This window comes from Pezoporus flaviventris, unplaced genomic scaffold, assembly GCF_033815535.1.
Source record: "Pezoporus flaviventris isolate CSIRO_AGI_PZ_B2104156 unplaced genomic scaffold, CSIRO_AGI_Pfla_v1 ptg000023l, whole genome shotgun sequence".
NCBI classification, from domain to species: domain Eukaryota; kingdom Metazoa; phylum Chordata; class Aves; order Psittaciformes; family Psittacidae; genus Pezoporus; species Pezoporus flaviventris.
The window spans coordinates 16,550,618-16,568,490 of NW_026892571.1; the positions used below are offsets into that span (position 1 = coordinate 16,550,618).

Genomic DNA, 17,873 nt, shown 5'->3' on the forward strand with positions numbered 1-17,873 from the left:
TCCCAACTACCCAATTAAAAAGTATTCCCAAGCCTTAGAAAGGAAACATAAATGAATACTTCTAATGCAAGAGCTCACAATTGTGAGCACAGTTCAGGCTCGTGAAGACAACTTATCTGCCTGGAGATGGGGGGGGGAGGGAAGCCCTACACCAGCTGTCTTTATGTATTTCTGAAAGGTATGGTCTGGGATGCTCTTGTAGTGCTGCTACAGAAACCCCACCAAGCTCTTAGTGGTCTCTGCTAAAATGGTCAGTGCCTGTGTCCATCATTTCCCTCATGTTCTTCCTTCAATTAACATCCTCGGCTGAGTTGATTACTGATTCGAGACTGTAAGTTGATGAAAAATCGCCTCTTGATCCGTGCCCTCGTTTCACCCACTGCTGTGACGGAGTGGGAGAGGGAGAACTTGGGGGCAAATCAACATCCTGCCATCCTCTCGCGTGTGCTGCTCATAGAGCCCTGCACTGCCTCACACCGCCACCTCTCCAAGCGCAAGGTTTCCTCCAGGCTTAAACTCCCGGAGACACGCCAGGTGAGGCGGGCTGGCGGTGTTTGTAATTGCAGTGGGGTGAGGTGGGGATCCTCGCGGCCAGGTAAAGAGGAGCGGATGGGATGCGGGTGCACGGATAGGGAAGGACAGGGAAGGTCATGGGCTTGGGGAGCCCTTTGTGGCTGGAGCTGTGTGGGAGGCGGTGGGAGCATCTCGGGGGCTCCGGGGAGAGGTCCTGGGAAGAATACCTGCTCTTATAGCACGGGATAGAGTGCAGGAGGGTGCACCGGCGCTCCCGGGTGCAGTTTGAAGTTGTTCCGGCTGCGTTCCTCTGCCGAGCAAGGGAGCGGGACTGGTTGCACGGACTGATTATTTCGCGTGTTGGTTTCATTCCCCCTCCCTCCACTCCCACCGCACACACGTACAGACCCCTCTTCGGCCACCCTCGAAGGAACAAGCTCTCCTAGGTAAGGCAGATCTCAACCTGGGCACGGCAGAGAGGGAGAAGAGACAATAACCATTCCCAGCGGAGGGGCGGCACAGCCGGATGAGGCAGGCGTGCGACGTGTGAGGGGGAGAGCCCCCGACGGAGCCCCCCTCCCCAGTAGGCAGCCTGCGGGCAGCCCTGCCCTCTCCAGGAAGGCTCTCTGTAGCCGCTCCTGCTCTGGGGCAGCCCCTGGGAGGGAGCAAGGACACTCGCCTACCTCCGGCCGAGAAGGGGGCGCTCCGAAAAGAACCCCTTCAATTCCACGCCTACAGGAGGACAGCGGAGTAGGAAGAGGGGAAGGGAAGACAGGAGGACAACGCAACTCACATGCCAACCCCGCATCAGGCTCTTAATCCAGGAAGCGAATCCCGAGCGCTCCAGCGGAGCTCTGCCCCGGAGGCGCCGAGGGGATAAGGATGAAACACCGCCTCGGCCGCGAGGAGCGGCGGTTCAGCACCGGGGACAGCGCCAGCGCCATAGGGGTCCGCGCCCGCGGAGAGCCCGCGCCCTTGGAGTGAAGCGGACCCGGCCCCGATGCGCACATGTAAGACCGCCGGGCAGCCGCGGGGCTCTGCCTCTTTCAGAGCCGGTTCTTCCATCAGGTCCTCCGAGAAGTGCCCTGGCTCTAATGCCACTCCCTAGTTATGCACTGAGAAGTTTCGTTGGGGTTAGAGGTGTCTCGGTGTGAATCGGACTCCTACAAGCTTCGGTATGGGCTGGTGGGAGTGAAGCGGGTGGCTGCGTGTGAAATTGGTTTGGCTTTCGACCCTTGGAATTTGTGCAAGCATGCTCGGTCTCAGTGTACCTTGAAGGGCTTGTTTGTTAGCAGCCACATGGTTTGGAGTCACGCTGTTGTCTTCTCTTGTATCTGGGTGAATGCTTAAAGGTTTAGGGATTTTTATTGTTCCTGAAAACAGTGTGGCCAAGGTGAAATGAGATAAAATGAGAGGTATAAATACAGGACACTGTATCATGCCTGTTGCAGCTTGCTGGGTCTAACAGTCGTCAGGAGTCCTTCTCTCCACGTTTTTTCTTGTCTTGAAATAACTATGAAGTGAGCAATGAAAAGGGTGCAGAGAGAAATGAAATCCAGCCCAAACCGAGATTACCAGTTCTTTTCAGAGCTTTTTATTCTCTTTTCAATAGAACTGTTTGTTGAAAATCAGCGTTACAGTGCCCCCTGCTTGCAAATTAGAAATATTTTTCATTGCTTTCATCTGTAGTAAAATTTTATGAATGAACAGGTATTCCTCTGTTGTGTTCTTGGTATAATCTGAGCCTGAGTTCTGAAATGCTTCAGCAGTGAAGGTGAATTATTCCTAGTTCCCAAAACCAGATTAAAACCAAAAGGCGGAAGACTCATTAATGTTGTGGCAATTCATTTGGTGGCCAGACATGTTAATGAATGGACGATGGGAGAGAATGTTAAAATAGTCTTTGGTATATCTGTCTCACATGTGTTTTATTATACTGTTGTAATAATCAGTCATCTCCACAATGGTATAGCAAGGGGAAGCAAGGAAGGAAGGAAGCAATTAAAAAACCCATTACTTATAACACAAGAAGAAATTGAATTCAACAACCAAGGTGATTATTTTTCAGTCTCTCCTGCTGTGAAAGTCTTGTATTGGTGCATGACATTGCTTTGGAATGAGAAATAAAATGCTGATGCTTAGTTTATAGGAAGGGAGAGGGTGAGACCACTGGGAAGCTGTGGATGGGTTTGTCTGAAAAAAAGAGCTGGTAGAAAGCCAAGTTCCATTTCCTTTTTTCAAACCACGAGGCAGAGCTGCCTGCTTTCTAACAGAGATCAGGGAGGACATGAAAATTCAGATGCTGGTAAAGATTTGGTGGTCTGTCCTCAGTGTTTCTAGGTTATTGGCCTCAGAACTTATGCTTTGTGACAAAAAGACGATGGGAGTGGCAGTGTGTGTCATTCATCAGCATCCTTTAATCACATGAGAGGTCTCACTTGTCTTCCTGAATGTACCTTGTGCTGCCATTTCTTAAAGGGCTTTGGAAAGTTGTACTTCTGCTGCCGGTACCTGTACTTCCACAAAGAGGAAAGCCTCTTCTAAAAGTTTGACCTTGAAATATCATTTTCCTTTACCTATGTGAGCAGTGGGAATGGTGGGAATGGGATATTATTTCCTGAAACTGCTTTGTAGGACTACTCTGCAAGTGAATGAGCATCTGCCTGAACAGAGATAAAAGAAATCTATAACTGTCCCTAGATACGTATACAACTTTTCATGTAGCAGAACGCCCATGCTGCTAATAGTACTGAATTAATGAATTTAGACATCCCAAGATCAAGTAAAATGGCAGTTAAGTATTTAAATGCATTAAAAAATAAAAGTTGCTATTAATCAGCAAGAGATACTGCATCTGTATACATACACAGTAAGCAATATGTGAAAGAGAGTACTTAAAACTTTTGGTTTTAAGGATAGCATCTTGACTTCAGGTAACATTTAGGTTATTTAAGACATTAGAGAAAAAAAAAGAGTTTCAGAGACCTCTGGTGTGATATACAACTATTCAGTATTTGGAACACCTATTGAATGTAGGGTAGCAAGGGTGAATAGAGGGAAATGGTCCATTTGATGTATAAGAGCTGTGTCAATTCCAAAGAGGCCTCAGGGAGTCTGCAGCCTTTCTGTGCCCTGATTCTTTTTAGAAATATTGATGTAAGTAGAAAGAAAAATACTAAGTGAAGTGTCAATCTGGCAGCTTCTGAGGTGCTGCAGGAACCAAGGGTAATGCTTTCAAAACGGCGTTCAGAAACTTAGGTTTCCTTTTCAACAAGACAGAGTCAATGTCTCATCAAAGCCTACTCTGATGGTTGCTTCACCCAACGAGGGGCATAGTCACGGTTACATATCCAAAGTTTCTTCTGTAGTTTCAGGACAAAGGAGCCATTGAAAGGGCACAGGAAAACTCTTGCCAACCTCTCTCCACTGACTGAAAGCAGACCCAGAGTGTAGTCAGAGTCCATAAGTTCCCAAAGCTGCCTTTGTAAATGCCGTGCTCAATTTTTCAGCTTTAAGACAAGTAAAGTACCTAATACCCATTGATTTCAAAACTAATTCAGACTTCAGATGTTAAAACACTCAAGCAGAGACTATTCAGCCTGTCCTACATGCTTTTAAAGTTCTGTTTCAAAGCCATGTGTAAAAACTCCTATGTAGCCTTTTAAACTACTTAGGCCTTTGAACATTTTCTTCAAGCCTTAGCTCTAGGTCTTAGCCCTACTCCTGCATAGGTTCTTGTGTAGGACTAGAGAGGCAGCAGAAGGTCCTGTGTGGCATAATCTGAAGCCCTGTGGAAAGGAAGAGCAAGGAGAATGAGCATTTTCTAGGGTAACTTCCATATGGAGCAGCCCAGCCTTGTCCTACACATCTGGCACTCAGAACAGTTAAGTGAGTGTTGTTGCAAGACAGGAGAGTTTCAGCTTCCACATTAGGAACAAACCTCATGTGATGCCATGTTCCCTTTTCAGATGGTGAACTGGTGTCTTGGCGCCTAGTACTGTCAGCACAGGTTGCAAGGACCTACTCTTAGCCACTTTAATTAGAAACTGAGATGCTCCCAGAGGAAGAATTGTTAAGAGCTAAACCGCCTTTCAGAAACTGGAGAGGGACTCTTCATTAGGGACTGTAGTGACAGGACAAGGGGTAACGGGTTAAAACTTAAACAGGGGAAGTTTAGGTTGGATATAAGAAGGAAATTCTTTCCTGTGAGGGTGGTGAGGCACTGGAATGGGTTGCCCAGGGAAGTTGTGAATGCTCCATCCCTGGCAGTGTTCAAGACCAGGTTGGACGTGGCCTTGGGTGATATGATATAGTGTGAGGTGTCCCTGCCCACGTCAGGGGGGTTGGAACTAGATGATCTTGAGGTCCTTTCCAACCCTAACGATTCTATGATTCTATGATTCTAACTGCTATTCTTCTCCACTCCCCGCAGCAAAATGCTCCAGGCATCTTATGGCTCCATCAGCTGTGTCAAGCGCGATGCACGTTGCTGAAAGCAGTACTTAGGCCCTGATATTCTTGGCTTTCTTTTCCCAGACCATTTTGTCTGCAACAACACTGCATACATTGGCATTCTTTCCTAGAAAAACACAATATTTAATTGCAGTGCGTCATGAGTTTGATCAGTAGCTGTCTCAAGGAAATATGCAAATTCAGAGTCATTTCAATGCTGAGTACCTTTAAACAAAAATGGTAGGATATATACAATCAAGTTGCAATTACCTCATTTTAAGAGGGCACATTACACATGCTCAGTAAATATGATTAATTCTAAACCTGCCTGCGCATAACTGAAGAGCAGAATAGAAAAAGGTGCTGAGTACAGTCATGGCATTACAGTAGGGTTCAGTCTCCAAGATCTTCAGCTGCTGCGTATATTACTCTTTGCACTACCACGTCTCTATCATGATTCAGTGCTCAGGTCAAACATAATTACAACTTTCTTTTAGCACAGGAGTTGATAGCTGATCATTTCTCGTGAAATTATTCAAAGTTAAAAGTATAATTTTTTATTCATCTCTTGTTCTCTATAAAGATAATGAAGTGTGATAGTTGAGATATTGATCTTCTCTGCCCATGAGCAAGATTCGGGGTCATAATTCATCTGAGTTATGGTGCTTATGTCCTTACCTGCAGGCAGTGGAGAACAACTCTGTGCTGTAGGGACATCCCTGTGGAACATTTATTGCAAGATAAACGTTGTATAATAATATCCTTTGTGAGGGCAGGTGTGCTTTACTGTTACCTCTTTTTCTGATGCAGTTTCTGTTGTTAGAAGCTGTGTGTGAAAGCAGTGTTCTCTCTGAACTGAAGAAAGTGAAACAAAGGTCTTTATTTTTTGGCATGTTATTACATATACAACAAGCAGGTGTGAATTAGCTCTAGGCCAAAATATAGCCTCCTTTCTCAAGCAAAAGCCTTATATCTGTGACAATGGTAATATTTTATGTAGGTTTATGTTTACTTTGGGTGTGAGTATAAGGTTACTTGTCCCACCTACTTGGGTTCTCTTTTAGAGGTAAAAGAGATAAAGCTTTTTCTAAAATAACAAAGTATCAAGAATTATACTTGGGCATCAGGCAAAATATCTAATAGGTTCCTCACTGCTGGAAATTGTCCATCTTTCGGAGGTGCTTCCAGTAATGACCATTAAATATAACAACAAATATAAGGTTGCCAAATATCACACTATTCATGGCTTCTGAACACCAGCAAAGCCCAGTGGAATTCCTCCAGCTTGACACAGCTATTGTAATTAACTGCCCTAAGATATTTTGATGTGTGCAATCCTGCCATACTCACAGGTCATCCTGAGTAGCTACAGAAGGTGGGATTGGTTTCCACTTGTAACAACGGTTATTTAAGCCATCACCAGCTCATTCTTTGGAGTTGCTGAACATTTTAAGAGGCTTCATTTATCATCAAGAAAATCCCAAGACTGCATATGTGTGAAGTGCTTTTTGGTGCTATTAGTCCCCATTTAACAAAGTCACAGTTTAGAAGTGTTTGTTTCTATGTAGAGTCCTTACTGGAACTCAGAGTTCAGAGGAGGTTTAAAACTTAAATGATAGATAAGCACTTTTTCATATGGTTAAATACTTCACTTTAAGCACATCTCAGTCCTTTTGGCTTCACCGGGACTGCTTCTGAGATGAAAACTAATTGCTGGGGACATGAAAGAGGATGTGTAGGTTCATATATGTGAATACATGCTTGCAAAATCTGGACTCTACTGAAATTAATGAAACTTATACTATTGATTTCTAAGGGGCCCCAACGTTATCCCTGGAATTTTGCTGCTTTCCTGCTGTCTCCTGGTCACTGTCAGATACATTAATGCTATGATTTTTTAGCTGTTATTGTTTTATCTTATGGAACACTTCATGCAGTCTTGGGAATTAATTGATTTAACCATTTCGCCTTCATTATTCTTGTGTCCCTCATCTCTGAATTTCTTCAACTTCCAACCACACCAGAAGGGATTAGTTTGAACATCCATACAACACTTTATCTCTCAGTGGAGCATGGGATAATATGTTCAGTTTCTTCCAGCTTTTATTAAGTTGTTATACTGACGCATCAAAGCTTTGGGGAAGAGGTTCATAATAATGAACCTTTCTTTCAGCCTTGTATGGTCACAGAATTTCTCTCTTAGGATGTTTTTACATTTTAAAGTAGCTGCTAAAAAAATGCTGTAACATTTGTTTGAATTTCTTCAATATTTGCTTTCTGCCCTAATCTGTAAAAAAAAAGTGATGAATTAAAATAATAGAGGCATGAATAAGTCTTAGCTCCGTAAGAACCGCTACCTTGAGATTTTGTGTGTCCTGGCACTTTTTAGGTAGGCTCGGTTTCTGATACCGTTTGTTTTCCTGGGGTTTTGCTTGATTCCATTACTGTTTTCTTACATACTATTGAAATCCACTGGCATCTTTCCATCTCATCATTCACAACAACACTTTCAAACTCCAGTAGTATTTTTTCAGAGCAACATGAACTTTTCATTGACTGAAGGTCAAAACTGCCTTGGAGAACAGATGGAGCATGGAAAGGTGAACCTTTGCCACCCCGCTGAGCATTAACACCTGCTTGTTACATCTGCCCATTGCAGCTTAGAGGCTCCTGAAAATGTTACCCAAGTGATTTAGGACTTGTTGTTGAACTGAGTGCAAATGGGTTTTGTGAAAGAGGTGTTGTTTTCACCTCTTTACTCAGACTGCCCATTCTGTGGGTTTAGGATGGTGATCAACTCCATGTGCTTAGGCTCTAAAAGAGGGACTAGGATTTTGTTGAGGTTACTGCAATAAGATTTAAAAAGAGCAACATCAAGATGGCCCTGAATGCAAAGTGTGAACGTTTTAAAAACACAGATAGATTTAGGATTTTGGGTAATTTGGTAAACTCCTCTTCAAGCCTGGTTGTATATAGCATAGTTTTCTCTGGGGATTCCAGAGAAGGCAGAATAAGATTAGTTTGTCACCAACTCCAAGTGAAGGCATTTCAGTCACTTCATCAGTAGGAAAACTGCCCTCTGTTTGAGACCATAAACCTGTGTTCCTGTCTTTCTGCAGTTGCTCTCTGAAAGATGCTTACCGAGGAATGATGTGACACTAAATCAGGAGTTATTCCTGTGGTTTTCAAGACTGGCCCCTGGATTTGGATACTTGCATTTAGAGAAACTGTCAACTGTATTTCAGTGAGAAAATTAGTCATTCATTAAACTGCTCTAGATCAGGAAACAGAAAAATGGTATAACACAGCATGAAAAAAGCAGTGAATGAATAGGTGGTTTGCTTGCACCAGCTGAATCTCAGCAGAATGTGTGATATATTTATCCTTGTTGCCGTGTGTTTAAAATTAGAAGCACACTTTTTAAGTTTATGGAACATCGTTTATTGGCCTGATCCAAGGTCTGTTGACACCGGGAGTCCTGCTAATTTTCTTTAGGGCTCATGCCCTCAAGGATGGAATTCAAGAAGAGTAAATGGGAGAAATATCGTGTTTGGGTATCACTCCTAATTACTGTATAATAAAGTTCTAAACAATAAAAATGGAAAACAATGTGTTCACACTTTTGGGGAGGGCTGTTTCTGAAGTTAAGGATGTACTGTGTACTCTTGTTGAAATCCAGAAGGGTGTACAAGTCAGAACTTGTCTGTTGTTCAAAAACCTAACCTTCATTCCTATATATATGGATACATAGGATATATGTCTCCTATATGATTTTAAACTACTGGCCAACATCATAAAAAGCCATCAAGAGCTGATCATAATGAGCCATTTCTAACCTTATTTCAGGTTATGTGAGATTATGACTCTCCAGAAATATAACCAGCCTTCCTTTCTGGTTTTCTGCAGGTTGAGAAACAGCAACTATAAAAACATGCATCGCAGGCACACAACCCTTCGGGAGAAGGGCCGGAGGCAGGCCATCCGGGGCCCAGCCTACATGTTCAATGAGAAAGGCACCAGCCTGACTGCAGAGGAGGAACGCTTTCTCGATTCTGCAGAATATGGCAACATTCCTGTTGTGCGAAAAATGCTGGAGGAATCCAAAACCTTGAACTTTAATTGCGTCGATTATATGGGACAGAACGCCCTTCAGTTAGCTGTAGGCAATGAGCATCTGGAAGTGACAGAGCTCCTCCTCAAAAAGGAGAATCTTGCTCGGGTTGGAGATGCGCTTTTGCTAGCCATCAGCAAAGGATACGTGCGCATTGTAGAAGCGATATTGAACCATCCAGCCTTTGCCCAAGGACAGCGCCTCACACTCAGCCCCCTTGAGCAGGAACTGAGGGATGATGATTTTTATGCTTATGATGAAGATGGAACTCGGTTCTCCCATGATATTACCCCTATCATACTTGCTGCCCACTGCCAGGAGTATGAAATAGTTCACATCTTACTTCTAAAAGGCGCGCGGATTGAAAGGCCACATGACTATTTTTGCAAGTGCAATGAATGTATTGAGAAGCAGAGGAAAGATTCCTTTAGTCACTCTCGATCAAGAATGAATGCCTACAAAGGATTAGCCAGTGCTGCTTATTTGTCTCTTTCCAGTGAAGACCCTGTCCTTACTGCTTTAGAGCTAAGCAATGAATTGGCCAGACTAGCCAACATTGAAACTGAATTTAAGGTAATTTCCCATTGTGCCTTTTTCCTTGGGCTGAATGTGTTCAGGGTACTGTATGTTTTACATGTTTGATCATGTCTTGGTTTGCCATTTGAGGGAATGGGGGAGGAACCAGAAGCTATAGAAATTGCCAGATGTGTTAACTACACACATTCAGATCACTCTGCATTCTCCAGCTAATAAGTGTTTGGAACTGAATATTGCATATGATAGCAGAGACATCATTTCTCAGAGTTCCTATGTTGCAGGCTGTGATTGATTAGAATTTCTAGTTTGTGGCAGGAATAAAAATCAGATTATTACAAAAATGGAGACTCATTTTTTTTTGTAAGAAAGGTAAGTCTTTTTAATGACCAATCTATTTTAGAGGAAGAGCTCTAGAGGCTGGTTTAATGGCTTAAGAATCCAGTACATCTAGTTCTGTTGCAGTGATAAAGGGTATAAATTTCTAGTTCTCTTACAAAGATAAAAGGTATAAATTAAGCAAATCTGGTTCTCTGTAAAATAATATAAATTGCACTGCATCTTAATGGTTTAGTACTGCATCTCTATATGAGGAATTTCATGGAAAAGGAGGAGAGAAATGATTAAGAGGTGGTTATGAAGTTTATTATCTTGCCAAACAGTGGAACTTGCAGAACTGTTATTTAAGATTTGCATTACCATAATGAGTTTGTAAATGTCCTATGTCATTTTCATTCTTTCTTTAAGTCATTTGATGACATAAATAACATTGTGTCCCTTTCTAAAATAAATTAGTCATGAAAAAACTCATTTTCAGTGGCTCAGTCATCAACATAAGGATGTTTTCTAACTTATGACTACTGTGCATCTACAATCACTATCAGTGGCACTGGGGTAACAAAATCTATGTTGTGAGTAAGCTAGTGTAGGATGCCAGCCAGGAATTCATTATTTTTAATTTAGAAAACTGTTCAAGTGTTAAAGCATCCATTTTAGGATTTGTAGCTATATGCTCTGAAGGATTAGGGCAGTGATCATCCCCCTGTACACGGCACTAGTGAGGCTGCACCTTGAATCCTGTGTTCAGTTTTGGGCCCCTCACTACAAGAGAAACATTGAGGTGCTGGAGCAGGGCCAGAGAAGGGCAGTGGAGCAGAAGTGTGAGGCAGAACTGAGAGTGTTTATCTGGAGGAGGCTGAGGGAGGGACCTTATCGCTCTCTATAACTACCTGAAAGGAGGTTGCAGTGAGGTGAGGGTCAGTTGGTTCTCCCAAGTAACAAGCCATAGGACAAGATGAAATCCCCTCAAGTTGGAATATTTAGATTGGTTACTGGGAAAAATGTCTTCAACAGGAGGGTTGTCAGGCATTGGAACAGGCTGCCCAGGGAAGTGGTAGAGTCACCACCCCTGGTGATATTTAAAGGACATGTAGATGTGGCACTTAGGAACATGGTGGACTTGGCAGTGCTGGGTTCACAGTTGGACTTGATCTTAAAGGTCTTTTCTACGATTCTCTGCTCTCCAATTTAAAAGTGAGAAGAAAGCGCATCCATAGGTGGTTCCCTTTGAAACTCTGTAAGAAGTCTCTAACAGGAAAAAATACCTAAACCACTGAACATTTTTGGCAATAAAATTAAGGCAAAATCTTGCAAACCCCTTTTACCCATGTGAATCACAATCTCAAGGACACAATAATTTAAAGGGAGTTTTTACTTGCATGGCATTCAGTCCTAGTGAAGCAACCTTATTTGGTTCATCAAATCTGGCTGCTCGAGTGAGGGCTACTCCTGCATGAAAGCACTGTGGGCTCACACCCATAGTTAACAACTTTAATATCTCATTAATGTTCCAGCCACTTTTCAGTAGGAAAATATATATAGTGTGGAACATGAGCAGTCTTGTACTGCACGCTTGTCAGTTCTGATAAGTGTCTTGCTGCACAAAAGTAAATTAATTTCTATGAGAGTCCTGCCTTTTTCCTCATAGAGCTGCCAAGATGGTCTAGACTGGCACTGGCAGGTACATGAATCCTCAAGGAGCAAACAAACAATCAAATGTTAAATAGTCCCATGGTGGTTGTATCTCCCCAGCACTGGGAAATGGGTGCAAGTAAACCAATACTGGAAAACAAATTAGAAATACTTTGCTAAATTACTGTGTTTCCAGGAAGGTTTTCCAATTTCATTGCCTCTTTGGAAGGTTCTGAGCAACACACTTCTACGGAGTGGGCTGCCCAGGGAGGTTGTGAATGCTCCATCCCTGGCAGTGTTCAAGGCCAGGTTGGACAGAGCCTTGGGTGGCATGGATTAGTGTGAGGTGTCCCTTCCCATGGCAGTGGAATTGGAACTGGATGATCTTGAGGTCCTTTCCAACCCGAACTATTCTATGATTCTATATGGAATTGAAGTACCTCAAAAGTATCCGTACCAATACTTAACTTCAAAGTTGTCACATTCCTTTAGTATATTAATGTTTCCAGAAATAAGAAGCTTCTCAAGATTATAATGTATTCTCATTGTAGGAAAAAAAAATCATGTATTTATGCAAAAATATTTATTCTTATTAACATAAATGTGATGTGAAATAGGGTATTAATAAAAGAGAAGGGTTTTTGCAATGTGACGTTCTGAGAATTCATTTCCAGAAAATGCTGAAAATGTATTTAAGAAGCCCACAAATTATGAAGATTTATGGAAGCAGACAAGCTCCAGAGGACTCCTTTTGTGCCTAAAATAATAATTTCCTCGAATTTTTAATTTTTAGCACCAAAGTTCTGTCATTACAATTGGCGCTCAACAGATTCATAAAATTATCACTTGGGATTATTTCGGAATGGTTATTTATACACAGTCCTAGGCAATACAGTTTTCAGGAGGTACAAAAAGTCCTTGAAGCGAAGGACATGAGTAAGATTTTAATACTGTAGGTGGACAAATAGTAATTAAGTAACCTCTAAAGAAAATCCTAGCATGAGCTAATTAAAATATAAATGCAGTGCCTCTCACCTGCTGCTTGCTGCCCTAAGTCTCTTATGCAATAGCACTATTCAGCACAGCAGAGTGGGGAGCTAATACACGCACCATGTTTTTAGAGAGCATGAAATTTTTTAGGTGAGTTGCCTCTTTGTAGACTTGAAAGATGAAACAAAACAGCCATGTGAATGGGTTTAAAGGAGAAAAGTTGCATTAGCTGTGGTTGGTCATAGATTAAGAGAGACTCCGGTGAAGATTACTAGGTGGAAATCATTTTATCCTTTCATTTTTAAGGTGGCAAAAGCTCAATAGATTGTTCTCACCCCAAATTGCTATGTCTTACATTGCAGTTCTTAGCAATGTCTTTGCATGAGCATTGCACACCACAAAGTAGTATGGGAGTGTTACTAAGGTGAAAATGGGAATATGTACATCTACTAGATCACACTGACCCCCAGCAGACTTTCCTAGGCTGATCCGTAGGTCTTTAACAGCAAGAGTAGATGTTCTGGCTCTCAGTTCAGAGTGGATATACTACCCTATTGAACTCTTTTCCTAATCTGCTGATTTTGGCTCAAAAACAAGGTCAACACAGTCAGCTGCTATGTGGCTTCCCACATGCTGAAAAGAATAACAGTGGAGTCTTGGAGCTGGAAGAAAAAGGGAAGCTGTCAGAGCTGATCAATGCCAGCGGTTTTACTGAGGCAGATACTCTACTGAGGTAAATCAGTGCTCTGTCACTGAAGCTTAGAGGAGGTCATAGAAGATGTGGATCTATCCTAGTATTCAGAACAAATTTATAGTTTGGATCAATGTTGCTGTGTCATTATTTCAAGCAAATGTCAGCTTTTGCAATGCTTACTGAAGGGGGGGGGGGGGGGAAATTGGAATAATGTTACATTCACATAGAAGTAATTTCATTTTTCCTTTAAAATTTTCTAGTGTCAAAATGATGCAAAAAGGTTTTCTTATTAATGAGAGAAACAAATCACTTTTAAAGATGTAGCCCATGAGTCTAGAAATAAATAACCCCCCTAAACAAATCACTTTTAAAGATGTAGCCCATGAGTCTAGAAGTAAATAACCCCCCTTTCCCTTAATAAGATAAAAGGTATTGAACTGGTTGGTACTACTGAAAATGCTAACGATTCAAGTGCATTAAATATCCTGGCAATTAGCCTAGAAATGGGGTGGGTAGGAAACCCTTCAGAGGTAACTACAGCATAACACATTTCTAAATTATATGCCTCTTGCTGTCACTTTTCTTTTTAACTGTTGTCCTTTGAAAAATGTTGGGATCCAAAAGCAGATCTTAGCTGTGAGCCTGCTCTGGTGTGCAGGTGAGCATCATATTCAGGCTCCGCTGGCTGATGGACCACAACTGGCTGCTTTGCTATTAGTGGGGAAGCAATGGCTGCAAGTCAAGCATGTAGATGCTTAGAGATATGTGCCTGCTAGGAACTGGTTGTTGTTTCATTAGGGTGATGTCAAACAGCTGAGGCTCAAATCCTTAAATTCTTATGATGGTTAAAGAGTGGCAAAACAGCCCTGGAGACTCAGTGACTTGTGTCTGCTAGGGAGGATCTGGCATCCTGCAGCACAGTTCTTGCTCCAGTAAGTCAGCTCCTTTTTGTTACCTAAATGCAAATTGTGAACTTCACAGGATGTGCCTGAACTTCTAAAGAGAAACAGCCTTGTAGATTTTCTCAGTATTTCTGGCTTTATTTCTGCAAATGAGAAACTGGGACCAGGCTCTTTGAGGTTGACACTGCTCTGCTGTTGCGAGGTAATAAGCACTGAAATAGCTGGTTGCATCTTGCTAAGAAGCTGCACCTTTTTAGGCTTTGTGGCTCTGTAGCATTGAAGAAAACCTCCTAACCTCTTCCTTTGTCAGGCCTTCCGCATATTGTGGGCATTGCTGAGGGCAAACACATCAGAGATTGTAAACTGCTTCCTTTTCCCATCCTGATTGCTAAACTTGGTGAAATTTGACTTAATGAAAGTCTGACTCTTTAAATACAAAATAAGTAGGGGAGTTTCTTTTTAAATTTGTAAGAAAATAGGAGGTAATGGTAATAAATCTAGAGAAAATCAGATATGACATTAATATGAAGGCTTAAGAAATCTTGTAAAGAGCTAAACATAAAAGTTGAACTCTGTGGTCCTGACTTGGACCTATTTTAGCATGAAGAATTTATGTTGCATGGAGCTAAAAAAGTTGTTATTAGATCATTGCATTTTGAAATGAGCGATAAAGGTAGGAAATGGCAGGAAATAGTGGGAAACAAAATAGAAGGGGAAGTATTTCATGAAAATAGAGACTAGCAGTGGACTTAGAAAGATAAAAGAGCCTTGAACACCATCAGGCTGTAACACAGTGAGGTTGGACTTAGGAGCTCTGCTTCCCACCCAAACTCAACATGCTCTGAGACTTGCTTGCTCTCAGAACTGACTCATTGGAAACAGCCCCTGAAACTCGCCTCTCATTAAAGAAATGAGATAGTTGTGGGAACCTCTCCAATTAGCCACATGAACACTCTTAGAAATCTATCACTTAATTTTTCCTCTCTGACCTGCTCCTCCTTGAGTGTTCTTTTTATCCCTTCCTAATCTCTCCCTCAACATACTCTGACAGAAGTCTTGCTTCTGATATGTGTGGGAACACCTTTTATGATTCCTATTTATTATTTCATCAAGATGCTCTTTGAATCTTTCATGGTTTTATCTGGCTTTTTTTAGGTTTTTATCTAATTTTCTAAAATTTCTGGGGTTTTTTGTCTTTTTATCTTTTTTTCTTCCACAGAAGGCATGCATTTTTTTTAAGAGATGTCTTTTTACTTGTGCATCTTCCTTTTTTCTATTGCTGTTTCACCTTGCTGGGTTTTAGGAAGAGAAGCCAGCCAGTGAGCAGAATATATTCACTCCCTTTTACTACTGTCTTTACTTTCTTCTGCACAGTATCATCAATCTTACACAGTTCCTCTTTTGAAAATTAAGCATTGCTATTATAAATACTTTTGAATCTATGAATGCTCACTACTTCCAAGTGATCATCTCTCACACCAGGTCCTGTGCACAACTACCATTCTTCCTCTTGTGGGTTTTCTGACAATCACTCCAAAAAGCAGCTACTTAGGGGTTAAAAACCATCTCTTCCAATTGCATCCTTCTCCTCTGCTACCTCTTCTGACTCTCATTGTTAAATCTGGAATCGAGAGAGCAGGCCACTGGGTTATTTGGCTTTATCTCAAATTAATACCTGAGGGCACTGGACTTTGATGTGGCTGGGCCAGAACATCCCTTTCAAACCCTTTCTGTATTAAAGTTGATGTTCTAATTAGTTTGTTCTCTGCTTCTGCTGTTGGCTCCATGCTCCTTCAGTACCCTTGGCTTCTCTAAGGGAGACAGATCCCTGCTGCCTTTGAAACCATCTTCATAGGCAAAGTCAAAAGGGTGACTCAGTTTTTGATTTTTTTACTTGAATATACATGATACCTGAGAAAGGACAAAATGTATACATTGCTAAATGCATTTACACTGCTGTAACCTCTGTAGAAATGATGAAACCTGTTATTTCTAAAAAGATGCTGGTAATCTAAAATCTTTCTATCGAGTTTTTGGAGATGAACTTTTCCAGGTCAGTCTTTAATGATTTTCTTAGACATAGAGTCAGGGATGTGCTTTGGTGGGATTTAGCCTTAAAAAAAAGAACATTTTATTCCTTTTTTTTACCTCCTCTCGCCTAAAATCCAATTTTCTGCCTTGCCAACATGTGCATTTAGAAGCTATGATTCTTGTTTTCAATTTTCACTTGTGCAAAGCAAATGCATAAGCAGGTACATCCAATTACCCACCTCATAATACAGGAAAGAATCAAGTACCACTAAAGCAGGAAAATAATTTCCCGTTATTAAAATTTGAACCTATTGTTGGAACAAATTAGGTATGAAAATAAGAGAGGAAATTAAAAATTATCATGGAAGTAGCCTGGGAGAAGGAGAATGTATTTAAGCCTTGTAGTGAAGTCTGTGTTTGGCTCACTGAATGGGACTCGCTCTGTGCACAAAGAACTTGTTCTCTGTGCTGTTCTTTTTCAGAGATGAATTCACTACTAATAGACGCTACATCAAGCTTGTCTCGAGAGCTAAATTAATTAATTGCAGCTTTGTTTTGCATGGATGTGTAGCAGAGAGTGTGAAAATGGATGTGGAGAACCCTTCCAACCTTAAAACCCCACCAAATTTGTGACTCTCATATTGTTCTCCTTAAATATTTATGTGTTAAGAAATAGCTTCTGCATTTTGAGGGCTGTTATTGTAAGTGCTCTTTCTATGTTCTGCCTGGCACATTGCCCAAGCAAAATGGGTTTCAAATGTTGCAGAAGAAAATCTCCAAAGTTTTTCAGAGTGGTTTAGAACCGATGCCAAAGCTGCGATGCCTGGAGCTGTCATGAAGAAATATATTAGTAGCTGTGAAGGTATGTTAGCATCTGTCTGTGTCTGTTCACAGTAAAGCAGAGTAGTAGACGCTGTGATTCATAGTGAAGGTATAACTCTGCCATCTACCAGGCAAAAATAAGACCTATTATTCATGAAAGTTGTAACTGGTACCAGCACTAGCCACTGAGCAGGAACATAAAGTTGGCCATTGCCTCCAAGGTCATTTAACCTACTTTATGGAGGATTGAGTGACATTGTTGTTAAAATCTTCCAGCTAACCTTGGTCAAAACAGACAAGGAAAACATCTTTAAAAGCTGACAAAATACTCTCTGCAGGAAAGTGTTCTATTTGCTTTCCCATAGGAACCAATCTGTGTCTTCTCTTTTGAAAGAGTGGAGGGGGAAAAAAGATTCTTCCAACACTCTGACACAACTCATTGCCTTTGATCAGATCAGAGACAACGCATCAGTGTAAGAAAATGTAATATTTTAATCAATGCCTCAAGGGTTTTCCCTCCTCAAAAAATTGTTTGGAGGAAACTTTTGGCATTTGGAGGTGTAAGAGAAGCAAACCTGGAGATATTTGAATCTTCCAGAGAAAACTGCTGGCATATTTTCCTTTTTTCCCCCCATGATGCTACAGCCAGTGAGACTTCTGGCAATGCCAGTTTGCACGCTAGGAGCACGATGTTTATTACCTTGGGAAGTAATTTCTAGTCCTTAGTTGAGGATGAACAGCATTGCAACTGCAGCCCTTACAGCTTATTCTTTCCAGTTTAATTACATTTGGCATCCCTAATACTACGAAGGATTCCAGTTTAAGTGAGCAACGGACATGATCATGAAAATAC

General features: G+C 41.6%; 1 protein-coding gene across 3 annotated transcripts in view; it reads left to right on the top strand.

The window, feature by feature from the left end:
* Positions 1-281: 281 nt before the first annotated feature.
* Positions 282-17,873, top strand: part of TRPC7 (transient receptor potential cation channel subfamily C member 7) — a 77,759-nt gene continuing 60,167 nt past the window's right edge. For 2 of the 3 annotated variants that reach the window (XM_061457024.1, XM_061457021.1), the window contains exons 1-2: positions 1,048-1,523; positions 8,872-9,649. In XM_061457024.1, the coding sequence (XP_061313008.1) occupies positions 1,522-1,523; positions 8,872-9,649 (780 nt within the window). In that variant the 5' untranslated portion in view covers positions 1,048-1,521. Of the gene's footprint in view, positions 535-1,047; positions 1,524-8,871; positions 9,650-17,873 lie in introns of those variants that run through there. The other variant, XM_061457022.1, reaches the window with a different exon arrangement.